This window comes from Gossypium arboreum, chromosome 12, assembly GCF_025698485.1.
Source record: "Gossypium arboreum isolate Shixiya-1 chromosome 12, ASM2569848v2, whole genome shotgun sequence".
Taxonomy (NCBI): Eukaryota; Viridiplantae; Streptophyta; class Magnoliopsida; order Malvales; family Malvaceae; genus Gossypium; species Gossypium arboreum.
In genome coordinates, this window is record NC_069081.1 from 7,579,601 (window position 1) to 7,601,267 (window position 21,667).

The following is a 21,667-nucleotide window of genomic DNA, read 5'->3' on the forward strand; positions in this document are numbered from 1 at the left end:
TTATTCAAGATCCTCCTTTTATGTCAGTATCTCAATAATACTATTGTGTGCAAAACTATTGTCAACAACTTTCTATTTTTTACTGTTCCATACTTTCTCGTATTGACATAACTTATCAATATCCATAACTTTCCTTTTTTTTGCTTGGACTCTCTTTTTCCATTTTTTTTATTCACATAAATATTAACATATTTCTCATTAAATAATGCTCACATATTCTCACACATAAAAACTTCAAATAGAAACAAGGACGATGAAAATATCATTTTTACCTAAAAGCTTTCTTTCACTAACCCAAGTTTCTCTAGTTAATTCATTAAAAACTTAGGTTGATGGAAAATATTATTATGGAAATCAAGATCAAAGGAATGTTTCCTATTTGATTTTAGTGAGGGGGTCAAGATAGGTGTGTGAAATTTGAATGAGATTGAAGAAAGAAGAAAAAATAGCAAAGAGGAAAATTTTCCATCTTCTCCTTTGATGGTGACGATTTTGGGGAAGGAATATGAGATAATTTTTATCTTTTCTCTTTTCTCTTTTTTTATTTATTTATGTCAGCTTTAATGCCTCAAGTTTTTTTATATAAAAACATTTAAGATAATATTTATATATTATATTTCCTAAGTCATGTGGTGAAAATATGGTTAAATTTTTATCAAACATTTTCAAATACTTGCAAAAATACACAATAGCATGTTTTAAATGTGTTTCATCCTTACCAAGTGTTTTTGAGTCAAACCAAAGTGTTCTAAGGTATTTAAAATATTTTTGTGGCACTTTGGTAGTCAAGTCTTAAGACATGAACTTTTGAATGCAAAACTTTACTTCAGGGGTTGCATGTCTAGAGACATTGGCATGTATGTCTTAAGACATGGTATTTATGTCTCAAGGCATAGCCTACCAATGGCTATATAATGATTATTTTTACTCGAGTCTCTAGACATACATTGTAGGGGCAATTTTTAAGCTCGAATTTATGCTTTTAATTACTATAATTCATCCCCAACGAACCATAAACATTCACAAACTTGTTCCTTGATATAAATACTCTTCGAGGACACATCAAGAAAAAAGAGAGCAACATCCAAGCAAAAAGTTCAAGAGAAATGATTCTTTTTCTTCATTTCTTTTGTACATATTTATTAAGAGCTTATTATAAAATCTTCTTTTACTCTCATAGCTTCAATTTGCAAACAAACATCTACTAGAAGTTCATTATTGATTTTTTCATCTTCTTTTTTTTTTTTGTAAAGAGTATACTTAAGGTTTGTGAGATATAAAATCTTATGGGGATAAGAAGAGTTGCTAGTTGTGCCTTGTAAAAACTAGAGGGTTCTAGCTTAGACATAAAAGCTAAGGGGAAGTTGTTATGTTAGCCTTGTAAAAAAGATGGTACTATGAAGGTTATACCTTTTCCTTGAAAGGTAACAATTCAGTATAGTGAATTGGAAAATCATTGATTGAACTATACCAACATAGTGGAGGTAGGAAATTAAGGCCAAACCACTATAAATTGAATTGTCCAAATTTTCTTTCATTTTCTTTTTATTTAGAAAATCTTGTAGAGATTTTTAAAATACCAATTCACCTCTTTTGTATTTTTGGGCCTAAAAATTGGTATAAGAGCTAGTTCTCCATCAAAGGCTTCACAATTGAAAGAGGCGATCCAATGCAAAAATACTAAGTTTGATGATGGCACAAGATTTTAGCTCAACTAGCTTGGGTGAAGGTCAATCTGTTGTGAGACCTTCTTACTTTAATGTAGAGTGTTATTCATATTAGAAGATAAGGATAGAGGTGTAACACCCTATACCCGATCCAACAATAAGCAGGAACATTCACATGCAATTTATTTAATAATTTTCATTAAATCAATAAATACAAGCTAAGTCTATGTTTAACATGCATTACAAACAAAATTGAGTCTCAATTGAGCTTACGAAAACTCTTAAGCCTGCTCGGAACCAAATCAGGACCATTTTGAAACATTTACAAAAAAATAGGTAAAAATTTAAAACAGTGGTCACACGATTGTGTGGCCAAGCCGAGTGGTGCTATAACACAGTCGTATCCCCAAACCGTGTAACAAACTAATGTCGTGTAATCTAAGGTCACACGGCCATGTCGCTAGACCGTGTAACTAATTGTGACCGTGTGAACCAAAAACCAACTTGAACGTGTAGCACACACGGCCATGTCAACCACCCATGTGTGACACACGGCTGTGTGGTAGCCCATGTGCAGCATAAATAACCTATTTGTGCAAGTTTTATAGCATTCAAGCAAAGTGACCTACAGTGCCAATTTATGTCATTCAGTCCTACAACAAAACATACATATTTCAAAGTCAAATCACTAATTCACATAATCATTTAAACATACAACCAATATGCCCTTATTGGCACCAACAATTCTATAAACTCAAATCAACAATCGATTATGTTTTAACCATTTCAATTTACAACTTCAACAATGCTAAATATAACATTTACTTATCACAAACCAAAATTTATAGCCATTTCATGCCACCGTCTAAACATATGCATAATGCCATTCAAAATATACCAAACTTGACATTTACCAAACATCAAATATCAAATCACAACCATAAGCTTATATACAAGGCTTTTACATCAAAGTTCATACTATCTTATATAAGTTAATCCAACCTATGTACATGCCACAAGTACCGAAAACAAAACATCAAAAGTCTATCGAATCAAGAGACCATAGGTGTAAGCTTCTCGCTAATCCGATCGACACATTACGACATCCAAAATCTAGAAAAAGTAATAACACGAGTAAGTATTCAAAATGCTTAGTAAGCTCATAAATTATAACAATTACTTACCTTAATTTCTTATCACATACAAAATCATTATGTAATACAATTATACCTATCAAGATTCAAACAACATCATTAATATATATGGTTTCGAGCTCAATCACAAATATAACCTCAATTACTCACATTTTCTTTTCAAATCAACTTATATCTTGTATCCAAATCTTATACATTATTTTGCCAACATTCAATGGCATATCAGCTCATTTCCATTCACAGTATTACCCGATGAAACTTTGTAAAAAAAATTCATACATAGGTGAAAGTAATAGTGTCTAGTAACCGATTTGGTTAAACCTACACGAATAATAAATCATAGTGCCTGGTTACCTGTTAGGGTTAAACCTACATGAATCGAATAATAGTGCCTAGTCACCCGTTAGGTTCGAACTTACACAAAAAATAGCCTAGCTAGGGCTTAATATACTTGTATTCTCGAGTCCATAACACATGTTTGAGCTCGGAACCTAAGGGCAATAACTCGTAACCTCATATAGGAAAAATTTACTAATTTCATCGAGATTTATCTCGCATTATAACACAATTCACAGTCACCAACAATCACTATTACCAAATCAAATATAATATATTAGCATTAACAATATAATTATAGTGTATGAACTTACCTGAAAAAACTGTAACATTTTAGCTAAGAGGGACTAGTCGGCAATTTTCCCTGTTCCGCGTACGTCCTCCGATTGTTGAAATTCTTTATTTAAAGCATAATTTGACTAAATTAAATATTTCAATTGACATTTAAAAGCATATAGAAGTCATACCATAGTTCAATTTCCTTTATACAACAATTCCTCAAGTTTTCCATTTATCACAATTTAGTCCTTAAAGCCGAAAATAGTATAACTTTCATATTTAAACCCATATACACAAAACGGATTATAACTTCATCCATAATCAGCCTTCAAGTACTAAAACTTATAGAATTTTCATGCTAGACCATACATGTTTTCATATTAGTCTCTGAGTTAGCTAGATTATGGATCATTAATCAATAACAACTAAGATTCATTAGTGGTAAGTTTCACAATCTTTAACATTTTTACGAAATAGTCACTGGGTTAGCTAGACTAAGCTACAATAATCTAGAAACATAAAAATTACTAAAAATAGGTAAAGAAATCACTTACATGCACACACACAAAGTCAACGAACCTTCAAGCTCCTTTAATGGAGGTTTTTATTTTGTTTTTCAGTGGAAAACTCAATTAAGGAAGATGATGATATTTTTTTTTATGTTTTTACTTATTATAATTATTTTAACATTAAAATTAATGTATAAAATGTAAGAAAATTTCCACTAACAGTCCCACATTAATAAAAATGGTCCAATTGCCTTATAAATCCTTAAACAAACTTTAATTATACATTTTAGCTAATATTAATCACTAGAGATGAAATTTTATTTCTTTTACGATTTAGTCATTTTTCCTTAATTAACTATACAAACTTCAAAATTATCGAATCAAATCTTAATACTGAAATTTAAAATACTTTATAAATATTAAATAAATAATATTTACGAGCTCACACGCCTTATTTGTAGTTTCGAAATTACTATTTTGACACCACTAAAAATAAGTTGTTATAAGAGGTCTTTGTTTAAGCCAATGAATACTATGTATGGAGGATAATCTCAAATGGAGAGTTGAAGGTGCTCAATGATGAAGATTAATAGGAAGAAAGTGACAAGAAAAAGGCTCAAATCAATGTAAAGTCATGTACACTACCTTTTGTACATTATGGCCTAACAAGTACAATAAAGTATCCCAATGTCAAAGTATCAAGGAGATTTGGGACAAGCTTACCACCACTGATGAAGGAACAAGCCAATTCAAGGAATCCAAGATTAGTCTACTCACCTTTGACTATGATCTTTTCAAGATAAAGTTGGAAGAGAGCATCAAAGAAATGTTCGATAGATTCATTGACATAATCAATGGTTTGAAGGCACTTGGGAAGGCTTATTCAAACAAGGAAATGGTAAAAAACAAAAAAATTGCTCAATAGCCTACCAAAGGATTGGGAAGCTAAAGTTACCATTATCGAAGAATATAAAGGTCTAGATGAGCTCATAGGTTCACTCCTCATCTATGAGATGAAATTGAAACAAGAAAAGAAAAACCAAGACAAGTAGGAGTTGCTCTAAGTCCTCACCTGTAATACCCTTACCCGTATTCATTGCCGGAATAGGGTACGATGTATTACCGGAGTTTACGAATTAAAATTTTTTTTAACTCAATATAGCCCCTTTATAGATATCTAATCTTCCCTGAAATTTTAAACCAAAAACAATCCACATCAACCAATCCAATTCAACATATTTTCAAGATAAATTCATGCATATTTATAAAATAACGTCATCACATACCCAAAACCAAGATTTGTTAGCTATACCAATAACTAATTCTATATTCATTTCACAGAATCATTTACTTTATTAGCTTATACATGCCATTGATTTCCAAAATAAAGTTTCTTTATATACCGAAATCCTGAGGTTGATAGTGTGATGTGTCTCCGACCAAATCTGACCTCCGAGCTCTTAACACTACAAAACAGGGAAAAAGAAAATGGGGTAAACACTTCGTGCTTAATAAGCTCATGTAACAAGAATTATACTTACCTAATATTTTCAATACAATACAATAAACATTCATATATCCATTCAATGCATTATTACCCTAGTATGCACAAACTCAACATTCAAGTTAGTACAATAATTTCATGTACCAATAATATATACCATGATTGATGAGCTCATTAATACCATGATTTCCATTCCCTTGTTATTTTTCTATATTTATCCCATTGAATTTCTCAGAATTTCGATGGATTTTTCAGAGGTACACTTTTAGTGTACAATTTTTGGGTCCGTCAATTCGTATACATGTGCACACATTTCCATTTCAGAGAGCACACTCCCGCGAACCTCATCTTTACAGAGGGATTACGAGTCCAGGCTAAATCCCCGGTAATATAAACTCATAGAGTATTGTCGAGATTACCGGTCCAGGCTAAATCCCCTGTAATGACAATTACTCTAATGAGCTTGGATCTGAATTACCAGTCTAGACTAAATTCAGACCCTAATTCGGATTACCTATTCGGGCTAAATCCATTTTCCACATATTCTTCGGGAGGGCTATATCAGGATAGGATCACCCGTCCGGGCTAGATCCTTTTTAACGTCAATTCCTTCTCAGACATCCATCGAATTTTCCTGACATCCAACAAGGATTTCTTCCCCTTTTTATCAAATATATCAATGTTTCATCAATTTTCATACAATGAACATTCAAATCATATTCACATAAATAACATACATTTCAAGCATTTAAGAATATAATTCAAGTTACACGAACTTACCTTGATACTTGTTTGTAAAAAAAAATCTACTAATCCCGAACTTTTTCCTTTCCTCGATCTAGCTTCGTATTTGAATCTTCTGGATCTAAATAAATAAATTTAATTATCAATTTAATACATTTCATGTTCATATGCAACATTCTCTATAATTCAACTATTATTATTTATAGTTTATTCAAAGCTGTCTATTTGAGCCATAGTTCCTAAATTATTTATAACTCGAGCTACAGAACTCCAAATTAAGATCCGTTAATTTTCTCTGAAACTAGACTCATATATATTCTTACCATAAAATTTTCAGAATTTTTGGTTTAGCAAATAAGTACATTTTATTCTTTAAAGCAACCCCTATTCTGCTGTCTGACAGTTCTTACCCTTCTTCACTAAAAATTAATTATCTCTTCATACAGGATTCAAATGATGTTCTTGTTTGTTTCTATTAAAAATATACTCATTCAGGATTTTATACATATAAATTTAAGCCTATAATTATTTTTCTTAAATTTTTTATGATTTTTCAAAGTCAGAACAGGGGAACCCAAATTCATTCTGACCTTGTCTCACAAAATTCATTATATCTCAAAATTTACAAGTCCATTGCTTACACTATTTCTTCTATGAGAAACTAGACTCAATAAGCTTCAATTACATATTTTGTTCATCTTTTAATTCGATTTCTAAAATTTATGGTGATTTTTCAAAGTTAGTCTACTGCTGCTGTCCAAACTGTTTTTGTGCAAGTTGTTTATTACCATTTTTCCCCTAAGCTTTTAATAAAATGATAATTTCGTCCCTACTCAATTAGCCTCTCAATTGAGCTGATTTTTCTCAATTAACATTTTATTCTATCACCTTAAACTAGTTTACAACCTTTAGGAATCATAATTTTAGCAATAGACTTTAATTCCAAGCATTTTCACAATTAGGTCCTAAAAATCAATTTCTATTGAAATTACCTAATAAAATCATCTCATAAACAAATTAAAGCTTTAATTTAATTCTATTTCATCATAAAATTACAGCACTCAACCATGGTGACTTTCAATTTCATTCATGACATCAAAAACTAATGAATTTAATAGTAGGACCTAGTTGTAAAAGTCTTAGAAACACAAAAATTACAAGAAAAAGGCAAGGATTAACTCACTTGGTGCAAAAATTATGAAATATCAGCTTAGATAACCCTCCTACGGCGTTTTTAGTTGCTGGAATTGAAGAGAAATGAAGAGAAATCTAGATATTTCCTATTTAGTCTTAGTTTTATTTAGTTAATTTTGCAATATTCCAATTTTGCCCTTAATTTATCAATTTTCCTGCTGATTTCATGCCCTTGCCGTCCAGCCATAATAACTTTTGGGTCTAATTGCCTTTTAAATCCTTTCTCATTAGACTCTTAAACTATTTAATCATTCTAGCAATTTTTACACCTATTACAATTTAGTCCTTTTCATTTAATTGACTACCCAAACATTAAAATTTCCTATCGAAATTTTAATACTACATTACTAACATTTCATAAATATTTATAAAATTATTTTCGACTCGGTTTTACGAGATAGAGGTCCAGATACCTTGTTTTTACCCAATTTCTTCAATAATTTCTTTTTCTAACTAACCACTAAATCGGTAAAAATTTTCTATCAATATTTTTATACGATTTTTCTATCATATCAATTTTCATGTAAAAATATTGAAATAAATTTCTCTTTAAATCGGATTTGTGGTTACAAAACCACTATTCCGATAACTTTGAATTTAGGCCATTACATCACCCGAAAAGAAAATGATGATGATGAAGATGAAGATCATAAGGGTGAGGATAGTGAAAAGGTGGTCATACTTACTAAGAATTTCAAAAGGTTCATGAAAATAGAAAAATGCAAGAGACTTTAAGAAAAGAATGTAGTTTGCTACATTTGTAAGAACTTGGGTACAACAAATATGATTGTCCTTTGAGGAAGAAGCAAAAGGAAAAGAAGAAAGTCATGGTAGCTACTTGGAGTAATAGTGACATTTCTAATGATAATGAGTCCATTGATAAAGACTTCGGCAACCTTTATTTCATGGCTCTTAAAAATCCAAGGGCATGTTCTAACTCTTTACATTCATATTCATTTGATGAGCTACACGATGCTTTCAATGAGCCAGTATTGAAATTTGAGACCATGAATTCCAAATACAGGAAAATGAATTCAAAATTCAAATTTGAAAATTATTTTTTTAAAAACAAAAATTGATTTGGAAAGCCAAAATGAAAAAATTGAAAATAAATTTTAAGGCTTTGCAAAATAAAGTTGAATTGTTTGAAAAAGAAAATTTTGAGTTGAAGATGAAATTTGAGAGCCTGAAAAAGGAAAATGAAATTATTTTGGAAAATTCTTTTTCAAATATGGCAAAGTGTGACCATTTCCATTTTCATGGTCAAATATTACATCCCTGTCCAGTAAAGATAATAATTCAAAATAAAATTAGACAAAAATCGGTTCTAAAAGGAACAAGAGACTTAGTGATTATTGTTCAAGGACCCAAAGCAATTTGAGTACCAAAAATTCAAATAAGTGTCTCTTGTAAGTGTGTTGGAGCATTGAGGAGTAAAGCACAACAGTTTGGATGCTCTAAACACATACTGAAGGATAAACCACGTGTAGGATGTTATATCTAAGAATTCTAATCAGCTGGGGAGGCACTAGTGTGGCTCTAAAGGTATTTGCTATAGTACCAGGGTGGTGGGTATTGGTAATACTATTGATAAGGTCTAAAATATGCATATTGAGTTTCCTAAGTCACTTGTTTGGGGCTAGTCATGGATTGTAACAATCTATTTTTTAGTGGTGTCAAAAACAACAGTTAGTGGTTTGTTATGAGTTAAATATAGCATAGTAGTGAATCATGATTTTATAGATTTTATTAAATGGTTTGTTAGTCAATGTACAAGTGGTTTATACCGAAAGTTAGTGGTTTTGGAAAATGAGATATCGAGACCTCATTTCTATAAACCGAGCCCATAAATATATTTATTAAATATTTAAATTTTTTTTATATAAGTGTATTAAATTTTGATCCGGAAATTTTAGTGATTAAATGACTAATTAAGATTTAAGGACTAAATCGTAAAAATTGTAAAAATTAATCGCTATTGATTGTATTGGTTAAAAGGGTTTAAAAGGTAAATTTTTAAGTATTTATAAGGCAATTATGCCATAATTTACTATGATGGACGGTTGGATCATTTACTTTAACTTTGTTTTATTGATTATTGAGTAAAATAAATAATAAACATATGTTTATCATAAAATTAAAAGAAAAAGAAAAGCATTATCTTTTATTTTATCATCTTCTTCACCGATTGAGAGTAAAATAAACCAAGAAGAATTTGACGAGTTTCAAGAAACCTTCGTCACTCTTGCATGGTAAGCAAATTAATCACATTTCTTATAATTTTTATGTTTTTGAGATCGTTGCAACTAGGTCTAGCTAACTCGTACATCTGTTTTCAGAACTATTAAAGTTTGTTAAAATTATCATTGATGATTTTGGATTTTCTTGATATTAAATGGAAGATTTTGAAGCTTGGAAATGTTTTAGGACTATTTTGTTAAGTGAATTTTGTTAGTTTTGCACTTAAGGACTAAAATGTAAATATGTTATACATAGCATGAAAATATTGTAATTATTTTAGTAATTGAAGGCCGATTATGGATGGATGTAGAATCAGTTATGTGTATTGGGGTTTAAATGTGAACTTTTTAATAGTTTCGGTTTTAGGGACTAAATTGAACAAAGTGTAAAAGTTTAGGAAAATTTTGTAAAATGGAAATTATAAGCCATATACATAAAAATGAATATGATAATGTATTTTAAATTAATAAATTTAATTTAATTATTACATAAATCAAGAATTGAACCGAACAGAACATAACCAAAGAAAAAGGAAAAATCGCAGATTAGTCTCTACGAATCAACCAATAGCATATACTAGGTAAGTTCATAGAATAGATATATGTTTATACGTTCAAGTTATATGTTGCATGAATTAGTTAATTAATTTGTGGTTGAATTATTAATATTGAATTTAGGATATTAATTGTTTACGGTTGAATGTAAGGCAAGTGAGAATTACTTGATATGTGATGAATGTATATATAAATATTTATAATTTATGCTATTTTGGATTAGATTAAATTGATTTGTGGTTGAATATTTAAGATCGGATTATAATTATATATCTTTTACAATTAAGTATAAAGTGAGAGAGTAATTAATTGGAATTGATGAATGATTGTGAAATGTGAGTTATACAATCTCAGAATGAATGTAACAAATTTATAGCATGTGTATGAATATTATGGAAGTTCCTCTAATTTATAAATGTTAAAAATTTTGTTTTAAATGCTTGTTTGAACGCAGTAAATGATTAGGATACAATTGGCATGTCAATAGGGCTAGAACGCATGCTTGTACAGGTTTGCATTCAGTGCCTCTGTATGCGCTTTGATGCCTCTGTTTGCAAATCGGTGCCTCTGTTAGCATTTTGATGCTTTCCGGTGTGTTTTGGGGTACCCGAGTATCCGAATTACTTTGCTATAGTTCATTGGGCCATTTGTTGAAAAAAAAACATATATGTATTGATTTCATGAATTATTTGGAGATGATATGTTTATATAAATATTGAAATGTTAAATGATGATATTGAATAAATAATAATTATGTGTTTAAAGGTTGTTTAAAACGATATGAAATATCTGGAAAGTTTAGAGTTATAAATATGAAACATTCGCTTTGTGAATGTCATATTGGTGACAAAGTCGTGTTTAAAAGAAATGGAATATGATTATGAATTGACATGATCGAATTGTTGATAACTTGATATGGTTTATATGTGTCGAATCTTTCCTATTGAATGATACGGAAATATGTCATATTACATGACTGAGAGATTATACGATTGATATGTGAAATGCTCACCTAACTTTTTAAAATGTATTGACAAGAACTCGTATTAAATTTAGTTATATTCGTTTACTTAATTATAAACTAAGGTAAGAGTTTTTTTTTTTTAAATACCTATGAACTTACTAAGCTTTTTAAGCTTACTCATTTAATTCTTGTTTTCTATAGTTGACATTAAGTGGAATCGGTCAGACGAATCAACTTCAGAGTTCACACTATCCAACCTTTGTTCGGTAGTTTTTGACTTGACTAATTTGGTTTATGGCATGTATATAGGTCTTTGAAGTTAATGAGTTTAGACTTCTAGTTGGATTTGTAAATTTGGTTCATAATGATATATAATAGTAATACCATGATTTGTGTTTAATTTGTGATGTTGGTGGAAAAGTCTAATTGAATTGTCTTGATGGCTTTAATGGGTGGAGAAATGTTTTGTGTCATTAATATGACAAGCATGAAGATGTTTGTTACATTGATATGGTAGTAGCTTTGATGTATTATTTGTGTGTAAATGTGAAGTGGACATTATGGTCTAAGTAGTTTATAGTTTTGGATAAATTTGTTGGTCCCTGATATGTGGTATAAATGAAGGAGCTTAGCATTTGGTATTTTGAGCTCTGTTGATGTTTGAATAAGATTTACTAGATGGTTATGTTTTTGGTTATATTATTTGTTGATATATAAAAAGTGTGGTGCCAATAAAAGCATATTGGTTAGGCACTTAGGTTGTGTGGTTTTGGTATGTTTTAGGTGTGTTCATATATGTTTTGTATAGGTGAAAGTGGTTGGAAATGGTTTGGCTTGGTACCCAAGAAATGGTTGATGAATTGGCTTGAATATGAAGTCATTTGGTGGCACACGGCTGTGTGTCTTATTGATTTTTAGGTGCAGGATTTTTCATATGGGTTCAGTTTGTTACATGGCTTGGCAACATAGCCGTGTGACCCTATTTTGAATTGCACACGATTTGGCACATGGTCTGGCAACACGACTGTGTGACCCTATTTTCGATTTGTACATGGTCTGAGGCCACACGAGCTGGTCTTTTTCACACTGTCGTGTGACCCTTATTTTCAGTTTTTACCTTGTTTTCATATTTTGATTTGATTTAATCCCTAATTGTTTCTAAATCATTTTTAAGGCCTTGTAGGCTCGAATTAAGTTTCGTATATGATTGAGATACACGTTTATTAAATGAAATTATTGTTGATTGTTTCGAAAATAATTTTTTTGAAATGAAGTGTTCTACTTGTGTTCTACGAATTATTGTAACTTTTCGTAATCCTAATCTGATGACGGTGACGAGTGAGGAGTGTTACATGGATGGTGTTTCTTAGGAGTGTCTATCAGTTGAAACAGGGATTTTCCTTTATGATTGGCATGATATTCAAATCTAGATTAGCCATAAGCATTCATGCTCACCACACCAATTTTTATGTGAAGAATCAATAGGGAGAGGATCCAACAAAGGTGGGTGACAGTTCACCCTTAGAGGGAAAAAAGCTGTTAAGGTAGGGCTGGGGGGAGGATTATAGAAGAAAAGATAGAATGAAAGAGAGAGAGAGAGAGAGAGAGAGAGAGAGAGAGAGAAAGGTTAACTAGATGAGGGAAGTGAAATTAAACAATAGGGCTTATATATAAGATAATGGAGGTACCACATGTAAGCATCTTGCTGATGGAAAGGTTACATATTATCTCCCTTGAGTGTTCCACTAAGAAAGTGATTGCTTTTTTAGTTTGTTTAGTGGTTGTTCTAGAATTGAAATGAAGGGAGATGGACTAAAAATTGAGAGGGGTTGATTTATCACTATTGTTTTATTTAAATTCATATCAAAACCTATATGATGATGAATGCAAATAGAGTTGAATTGAGAAAGAGTTATCGTGGATTTAGAACAACAATGAGAAGGGTCGTTTGGATTGATAATGTTACTTGACACATCACTTTTTTATATATAAAATATTAAAATAAGGATGGAATAACACAATTTGAATCCGTGTCAAATAAATGTCTGACAAAAACTTTAATCATTGCTTCATACAAATAAAGAAAATTGGCACAATATCACTAATGAAATTAATGTATAAAAAAATTTTATTGTATGACATATAATCATCAATAAAGACCGTATCTGATATGATAAAAAACAAAACCTACGGGTGATTTTGGTAGTTTTCTCATATTGCATGCACTTTCCGTTCTACATTAATTAACACTAGAATTTATTAAACCTCTATTTTTGTTTTTACTTCAATTCACTTGATATTTGAAATTATATTTTTATAATCACCAACAAAATTAGGATTAAAAACTTAAAATTAAATGGTACGGCCATTATAGCGTATACTGTATATTTTTACTCTCAATTGTAATTATGATTATGTGATATTATATATAAGGATTCCACAACCGTATTTTATGAAGTATATTTAAAAATTAAAATAAATAAATGAAATACATGTTAACATCTTAATTACGTTTATAAAATTTTAAAATATTTTCTTCCCACGACAATTTCCCTGTTAACAATCCTTACTCTCTATGCACTATACGCTTCTAAACAAAGTTGAAGTTGACAAGTGCAATGAATTTAATTTTCTTGGTTTGGTAGTAACCGTAAAAAACAGTTTGAGAGAAGTGTAAAGACTATGTCATTACAAATAAAATGTATATGTAAGGAATAATAATGATAGGTAGCTTACATAAATCTACCAAGTTATGGGTATTAAAGATGAAAGAAGAAACAGTTAGCTGAAAAGTGACTGATCAATGGGCAGAGAAGTAAAATTTATGGGGAAACAGAAACAGCTAGCAGTGTCCTACTTAACAATCAGCATAGAGTATAGCAAGGTCAGGACCCTACTTCCTGATTATAAGTCCTGGCGATTAAGTTAAAATTAATGGTGAAATGCATTTGAATTTAATCGTAACGGTGATGGTAAGATAAATTACAATAAAAAAGAACATGATCATTAGATAAATTAGAATAATATTTATATATGGTGAAACTTATAACATATTAAAAACTTAAGTTATTTAAAATATTAAAACTACTAAAATATAGACATATTATATATTTATTTAAAAGATTTTGATTCATTAATTTATAATTATATAATTTCATTTATAGTAAATGAATGAAAATTATTATTTAAAACTAAAATAATAAATAATTAAACGTTCTTTTAATTTTAAAAAAATTAAAATAAGATATATGTTGAAATTTGATAATAAGATACTAAATAGAGGAATTTATGAGTAGAGTAGCGATTTAGTTCTAAAAAAATTTTCAAGCCTAAACCTCTTTATTCATCAGTTAATTAAACATTCCCATTATCCAATCTAATTCAAGACTCCTCTAGTAGTCACTCCATTAGTAAGAGGCTCCCGTATCAAGATTCACTAATTTCCTTCTACTATTTTAGTTTTTCCTTAAATCCTAAACACTAGGAGGCGTTAGGATTTTGAGTTTTTTGTTGATCAAGCAACACCCGGATTTGAACTGGAGAATAAGGGATTTGCAGTCCCCCACCTTATCACTCGGCCATGTCGCCAAAAGGCTACAAAAAAAAAAAAATGAGAGTATCACTCTTTTATTCTGCATTTTCATTCAAAAAACTCATTTCATTTTTCAAAATTAATAAAATGTTAAAAATTGTATATTAATGTTTTATATATAATATGATCAAATTTAAATTTAAGATATTTTTTATTATTTAAATTGAATTTAAGTCAGACCAAAATGACTTGAGAAATAAAAATTTTTATCCAAGCCCGACCCATGAACTGCTCTTATTACATATTTAGTAGAGTTAATTAAAATTTGTAAATAAAAAAGGTGAAAAAATGGATATGTGTGACAAGACAAAAAGGAAAGGACAAAAATATTTAATGGACATAATCGGTAGGGAACCCCAAGTGGTGTTGGGAGATTTCACTGGAGTTAAATGCTCCAATCAACAAATATAAGCATAAAGAGATTAACTGCACTTGAACATGCAATCCGAAAGACGTCTGAGCGATAAATGTACCGCAACCCATCACTTTGCTTACCATATCCTCCTCCTTTCAACTGTCTACATGCATGGTAAACGTGGTTAAGTCACTTGTCGAGATAAAGCCAGCTGGTACAAATGTTGAAGCCTTTCAGATTCATTAATAGTCGCAAACCACTCAATGCGTGCGGAACTGCATCTAGTCAACTTCGTCTTGTATGGGGAAAACAATAACCAAATGCCTGCATTTCAACAACTTGGGCCTTTTAGGGTATTTCTCAACGAGGCTTGACGTGGAGTTTGGAAGTCTTATACACCAGCTCATTAACACGTTTCTCCTCCAATGTACAATTCCAAATTATTAAAAACAAGATGAAAACATAGTGAAGCTATTCTCTGGTTGTTTAGAATCATGAGAGCTTTATCAATTTTTGTTCGCATAGCCCTTGCCATGGAAGTCAACAAAACAGAGGGATTGAAAACAGCATCCAAACATCAACCCCACATTCCCCAGCAACTAGCAAAGGCATCAAAACAGAGACTAGAAAGCTGGACACCAATCTCTTCTTCCACTTGGGACAAATCCCCATCGCACATAGCAGATATAGTAAAAGTACATTACTACATGTACTGTTGCATTGATGACAAGTGCTGTGCTACAGGGAACAATACTGGCAAATGCATAAGCAAAGGTAGCGCAACTAAAGTTCCATGGTAGTAAACGCAGAGAAACGTCACCCTTTGCTTTGATTTTGCTTAAGATATGCAAAAGGGTAGCTATGCATTTCAAGAATCCTGGGTGGCCAAGAAAAAAAGGGGTAGCAAATGATGTGGTGCACGGGAGATAATGGAGACAGTGCAGCCAATGCCCTTGAGGTAGTGGAGGACCGTGACAGTGAGTAGGGGTTCAAGCTTCAACCTTTGAGGCTATGGGCCTAGGTTCAAGCTTCAACCGTCAATGCTCTTTATAAAGAAAGTAGAAAATGTTGTCATGGGCAACCAATGGTTCATAGAAACACATCCTAAACGACAATGAGTTATAGGAAATGCAGTGCAATCGACTCTAACTTCATTTGAAAAGAAAAAATATGACAATCATATTTAGAAACTTACTGAACACTTAACTGCACATCACTCTATCGTAGGTCATCTAAGACCAAGCATCTGCCAGAAACATCCCTGCCAATTATTTGCGGTGCAAATGAAATCGAACTGACTCAACTTGGAGTATAGCACTTCATTGGTATAACAAATATTTAACATCAAATGAAATTGATGAAATTGAGTAGCAGCAGTCAAGAACTCTTCAGTTACTGTGCTGGTGCCATTTGGATTTGTTTAGCCAGCGATCAGCACCAAACAAAAATCTTAGCAAGAGGTTCTCTTTCGTATTGTATTCTCTGTGTCAAGCAGCAAAATTGGACAGCAATCAAATTTATGTCAATTAACTACGCAGAGCTTGCAGTTACCTTCTTCCTCACAATTCTCTTTCTCCGGGCCTTTGGAGCTCTTGTTTCTTCATTGGCAGCAGATTCAGCATTTCCTTGTCTGATGCCAAGAAGTCCAAGACCAGAAACAATGGCATTCTTTGATATAAACCATTTAGAGGAGGATCTGGTCCAATCCTCAGGAGGTCTGTTATAAGCCTTCAAGAGGTCATCTGACTGAACCAGTGGATCCACCTCAACACCTAGCCAAGCCAACCTTGATCTCTCTCCTAATTGAACATTCAGAACCCTGCAAAAACCCAGTCAAGCAAGGTAAGCAATAACACAAACTCCATAGAAGCAAACTAACCAACAATGAAGACTTCTAAGTGCAAAACTAACAGTGCAGTCATCAAATGATAAAATGCTAGTGCTTGCTGTTCTGTCTATCTAGACCCTAAGAAAGTAACCATGACGATCAAAAAGCAATGGGAAAGGTAAGTAGAAAATCTAAGAAAATACGGATACTTACTGCTTAGGACTACAGTTTAGCAGCACAACTAGAGAAAAGGTACCGAGAAGAATAAAGGAATGCCCAAGCAACACAATCATACGTACTTAACACAACATAAACAAGAGAAATGAAGGGCATGTGGTGCTGGTAGTTCAAAAGGGGCTGGGGGGAAGCAAGAGAGGTCGAGTCCTACCTTAAAGCAGTGCTGAAGAACAATGCTACACCAATGACATCAAAATGGTTGACCATTGCTTGATCAAACCCACACAAAAGCTGATATCTAAGGTTTGCATAGAGTCCAAGGAAAGCACCATAACCCAGCGCATTGGTACTCATGGACGGAATTGTCACAGATAACCTGACAATATTATCAAAAAATCAACCATTAATATATAAGAACCTTGCAAGCAACAAATAATTTTTTTTTTCCTTTTCCAAATAAATGGAACAAAAATATAATTGAGACACCATTGGCTCTACTTACTTTTCCTTCTTTTTACTGGCCAAAATATTTGACAAAGAACCTTGTACTGCTCCAGCAGTTAATCCAACAATACACAACTCTGCAGCCTTGTAGAAAAGAGAATGGATTCTCTTTTGCAAGTCAAATTCTCTAAGTGGGTAACTCCGTTCAAATATATTGTTGGGAAGCTTCTGCAACGTGTTTTGCAAGTCAAACCGGAAGGTATTGCCATAAGAACGACAAGGAGCAAGAGACCAAACTACAAGAGCATTGCATGCTGCTACTGTAAGCACATTAATAAGTGCCAGATCCCATTCTTGCTTAATCCTGTAGATGCAGTAAAGTAAGTCTTTATTAGCTTGATTTGATAAAATGGATCAACAAGGCAAGTAGGCATATTATGTGTAAGAAAAACTACCTATCTTTTCGATTCTTCACCTCCCACCAAACAGAAGAGCCAATAGTAGCAGCCTCCTCCAAAAGAAGCCTGTATAGAAAGGCAGGATCTGCAAGCATCCTGTCAATAAGAACATCACACATAAGCATCCAATAACAGATTAAACAATATCAAATATTCATTTTATTTAGAATGCCGGAGACATCCTTGAGAAGGCATAGCAGCATATCTGGGGTTACCTGCCAATAAATGCCCGAGACATTCCTTGAGGAAGAGTCCGAGAAATAAATCTACTAGTGGTTGGTCTGGCATTAATTGCCAAGAATTTTACCATCTGGGCTGAACTGACCAATCCCTGGAGGCACAGTTTTAGTCAGTAGCTGACACAAATCACAAGATACTTGGATGTGATAAACTGATATAAAAAGACAAAAAACCATTTCATAAGCTTGTCGGAAGCCAGCAGGCAAGTCCATCATCGTCTTGTGCCACTCATTTAATACGGCATCTACAAATTTTCGATCAAAGAGCTGGACAAGAAAATGATGGAAAATCAATAATTTGGGAGAACTTATTCTTTAAGAACCTGACAAATATAAGTCCTTAAACATGCATAATGTATGCGCTGTTCTTGATCTCTTACCTCTTCAAGAAACATACGCTTTCTAAATAGTCCCCCCTCCTCTCCCTCACCATCATCATCAAAGTCATCAAAATAATCATCATCATCTCCATCATCATCACCCCCATCTCCACCTCCATGATTAATTTTCTTTCCAATATCTCCACCACCTCCCCCAGTTGCAAGCTGTAATTTCAATGAATTTAAATTAATCCTTAACAATTTGTGGATGATGTTTTCAAGGCAAAAAATGGTATAAAAGACTCGAAAGAAATAATCAGCTGATTACAATATATAAATAAATAAATAAATAATAGAACATCAAGCTTCAATCACTAGCAGCAATTTATTAAAGTTATTAGTACAAGGAGCGTGCAAACCCAAATCCTCACACCAACCAATATAAAACAGAACAAATATACAGATATCTAGAAAATAAATCGGCATCAACCCAATGTATATTCAACTCCTTGACCTAACCATAAGTCCATAACTTGGCACTAATCAACATTTTAGAAAGCAACTACTATATTTGAAATTTGATATGTAAATCAAGCATGTCAAATCAAGAGTAGCAAGGACATCTAAGAAATAACATCTGAACGAAAACATTTCCATTCCTGATTTAACACTGGAGAAGGTTAAGCTTAAGAATTATACAGAAGGAATAAAGAAACATATATAAGGTGAAAATTGTTGTAAGATATCGTTACAATCTTCCACTAATGGAGAATATGATCATTGCAAGGATGGGATAGAAACAGTGATACATTAAGCTAGTTTAACTCAAAAATCAGTTTGAGCTTCTGTATGGTACATGTGATTCTCTGTTGGATAGAACATTCAGTTGAACATATAAAGATTCATCATATTTCCATTTCTTCAGATTCCCACAACTAAATACTTATACCTCATTTTTGAAAAAGCACATTTAATCTTGCTCAATATTCTTCCATTTCTTCCTTTAAACTTAAATAATAGAAATAGGATAAATTTTTCATTTGAATTCATTCAATAAATTTCAAGAAAGCATTTCCTATAGTTAACGAAATTAAACAGAACCCCTTTTCTCCTGATATTTAATTAAAAAAAAAAACTCTGAAGTACTTCTATAGTTTTAATAGCTAAAGACTAAATCATTTCGTGCTCTAATTTCAAGGGGAAAAAACTGATTAATTCCTATTTCCTAAATTAAGCTTAATTAAGTTAAAAACTAACTCTTCATGCCCAAGGGCAAAAAAAAACAAAAATGAAAACCAACCTCAGGGCTAGAAGTAGACTGCTTCTGAGACAAATCAAGCTTCCCCTTCTCCAAGGTAACCGCACCAAACGCACCGTATTGCCCTCCTTTCATAACAGGTCCAACCTCACCTGAACCTGAAGAAGCGGACTCCACAGGCGCCGGTGGTGCCAAGAAACAGCGCTCTAGAGAAGCGACGGAGGACTCCCCACCGTCGATTAAAGATGAAGATGAACATCTCAAAGTCAGATTTTTCCTATGCTTACCGGGTGGGGGCGGCAGACTCGGCTTTAATAACAAGGTTTTGGGAAGTGGAGAGGTTTGGAACATTATATGAGACATTTTCTATGTTTGGACGGAGAGAAAGATTATGGTTTTCTATTTTCTTTTGCGAGAAAATATTATGTGAACGAAGTTCTTGTTTAAATTTTCTTTTTCTCTCAACAGGGAGAGAAAGTCGAAGAGAAAGCGGAAGAAAGGATTGGAGAGGGGTTTTGATGGATAGTCTTGCGACTACACGACAACCCAATCCGGTTGACGAAACAGTTGACTCGGGTGAGTTTCTAGTGAGTAGGATCAACCGGCTCGGGGCCGAGTTTGGGATCAATCTTTTTGGGCCATAGGACCTAAGTGCAATTATTTTCTAGGCACCAAATTATAATGGTACAAAGTTTGTCTTTCGGTTTTGCCTTTTTTTTTTTTTTTTTTAAATTTGAAATAGAGCAAATATTTAAGGTTTTTTCAAAAAAATTTCCTTATTAGAATTTTGAAGATCACTAGCTCTAAGTCTTAAATTTGGAAGGTATAATGAAAGTGATTCTTTATATTTTTATGAAACGTAAATTATGGTGAATAATTAGCCTTAATTCATAAACTAGTTATAATAGTATTAGTATCTTCATGCTATCGCTTCTCTTGGAAAACTATGTTAGCTAGTTGGATAAAACTATCATGAAGGCCTTTATATTAAGAGGTGGGTTGTATTTTACTATCTTTATTCAAAAATAGTAAATTAGTCATTGTATGTTGTTTGGTCCTTCTATTAAATTTTTATTAATTTCTATTATTAAAAACTGATGATTATACATTAGAATGAAATACACGTAGTTATTCCGTCAATTATATTAAATTTTAACAATAAAAATGAACAAAATATTTAACAACAAGGTTCCAAATTGTGGAATAAAGAGTAAACAGATTGAGAAATTGTGTAAGCCTTAGTTGAAAACATGATGACATATTACTTGGGCGTTTATCCTCTTTGCAAATTTTGTATGTCTCTTTTGTTAAACCATCATAGGTTTTTTTTCCTACTACTAAACTTTCGTTGAACCATGGCAATTAAAAACAAAACCCTAATTATCCTAATCTATTTTAAACTCCTAATTATTTCATTGAAATTAAATTAATCGATTAAAACATTTAATTATCTTAATATATTATATTTTAATTATTATCCTAATATCTATTAAAAATTAATCTAAACTATTTTAATAATAACAAAATCTAAAAAATTTAAATTATCCTAACTAAAATGTCAGCTCCGAGCTTCGATATTTTTCTTATTTTTCCTTTCGCCATTTTTCCTTGTTTTTCTATTTCTTTTTTTCGTTTTTCTTTAATTCAATTTATTTAGACGTCCAAAAGAAAGAATTCACTTACATTCATAAAATAATTTTATGTTATGAAATATTTATGTGGATGTCATTATCAATCCCATAAGTTATAAAACTCTTCCTATACCCCATAAGTTATGAGACTTTTCCTATACCCCATTAATATGGGAGATAAAAGGTCTTGACCCTTTACATGCCCTATAATAATTAGAG

General features: G+C 31.9%; 1 protein-coding gene across 1 annotated transcript; it reads right to left on the minus strand.

Annotated features, from left to right (window-relative positions):
* Window positions 1–16,212: 16,212 nt before the first annotated feature.
* On the minus strand, window positions 16,213–20,402 carry LOC108479712 (protein RETICULATA-RELATED 1, chloroplastic). Its single transcript, XM_017782456.2, has 8 exons — window positions 19,860–20,402; window positions 18,620–18,784; window positions 18,414–18,506; window positions 18,216–18,331; window positions 17,998–18,096; window positions 17,601–17,906; window positions 17,310–17,474; window positions 16,213–16,912 (listed from the first exon to the last, which is right to left on the minus strand). Exons 1-8 carry the CDS (start codon window positions 20,178–20,180, stop codon window positions 16,624–16,626), a joined length of 1,554 nt encoding a protein of 517 aa, XP_017637945.1. The 5' UTR covers window positions 20,181–20,402; the 3' UTR covers window positions 16,213–16,623.
* Between the last annotated feature and the right edge of the window lie 1,265 nt (window positions 20,403–21,667).

Excerpts from the sequence above, each read along its gene's own strand:
- LOC108479712 (XM_017782456.2), bottom strand. The coding sequence starts at position 20,180 with ATGTCTCATATAATGTTCCAAACCTCTCCACTTCCCAAAACCTTGTTA. Across the intron at positions 18,097-18,215 it reads TCTCGGGCATTTATTGGCAG|GATGCTTGCAGATCCTGCCT; the intron begins GTAACCCCAGAT and ends TCTTATTGACAG. Across the intron at positions 17,907-17,997 it reads GTGAAGAATCGAAAAGATAG|GATTAAGCAAGAATGGGATC; the intron begins GTAGTTTTTCTT and ends CTGCATCTACAG.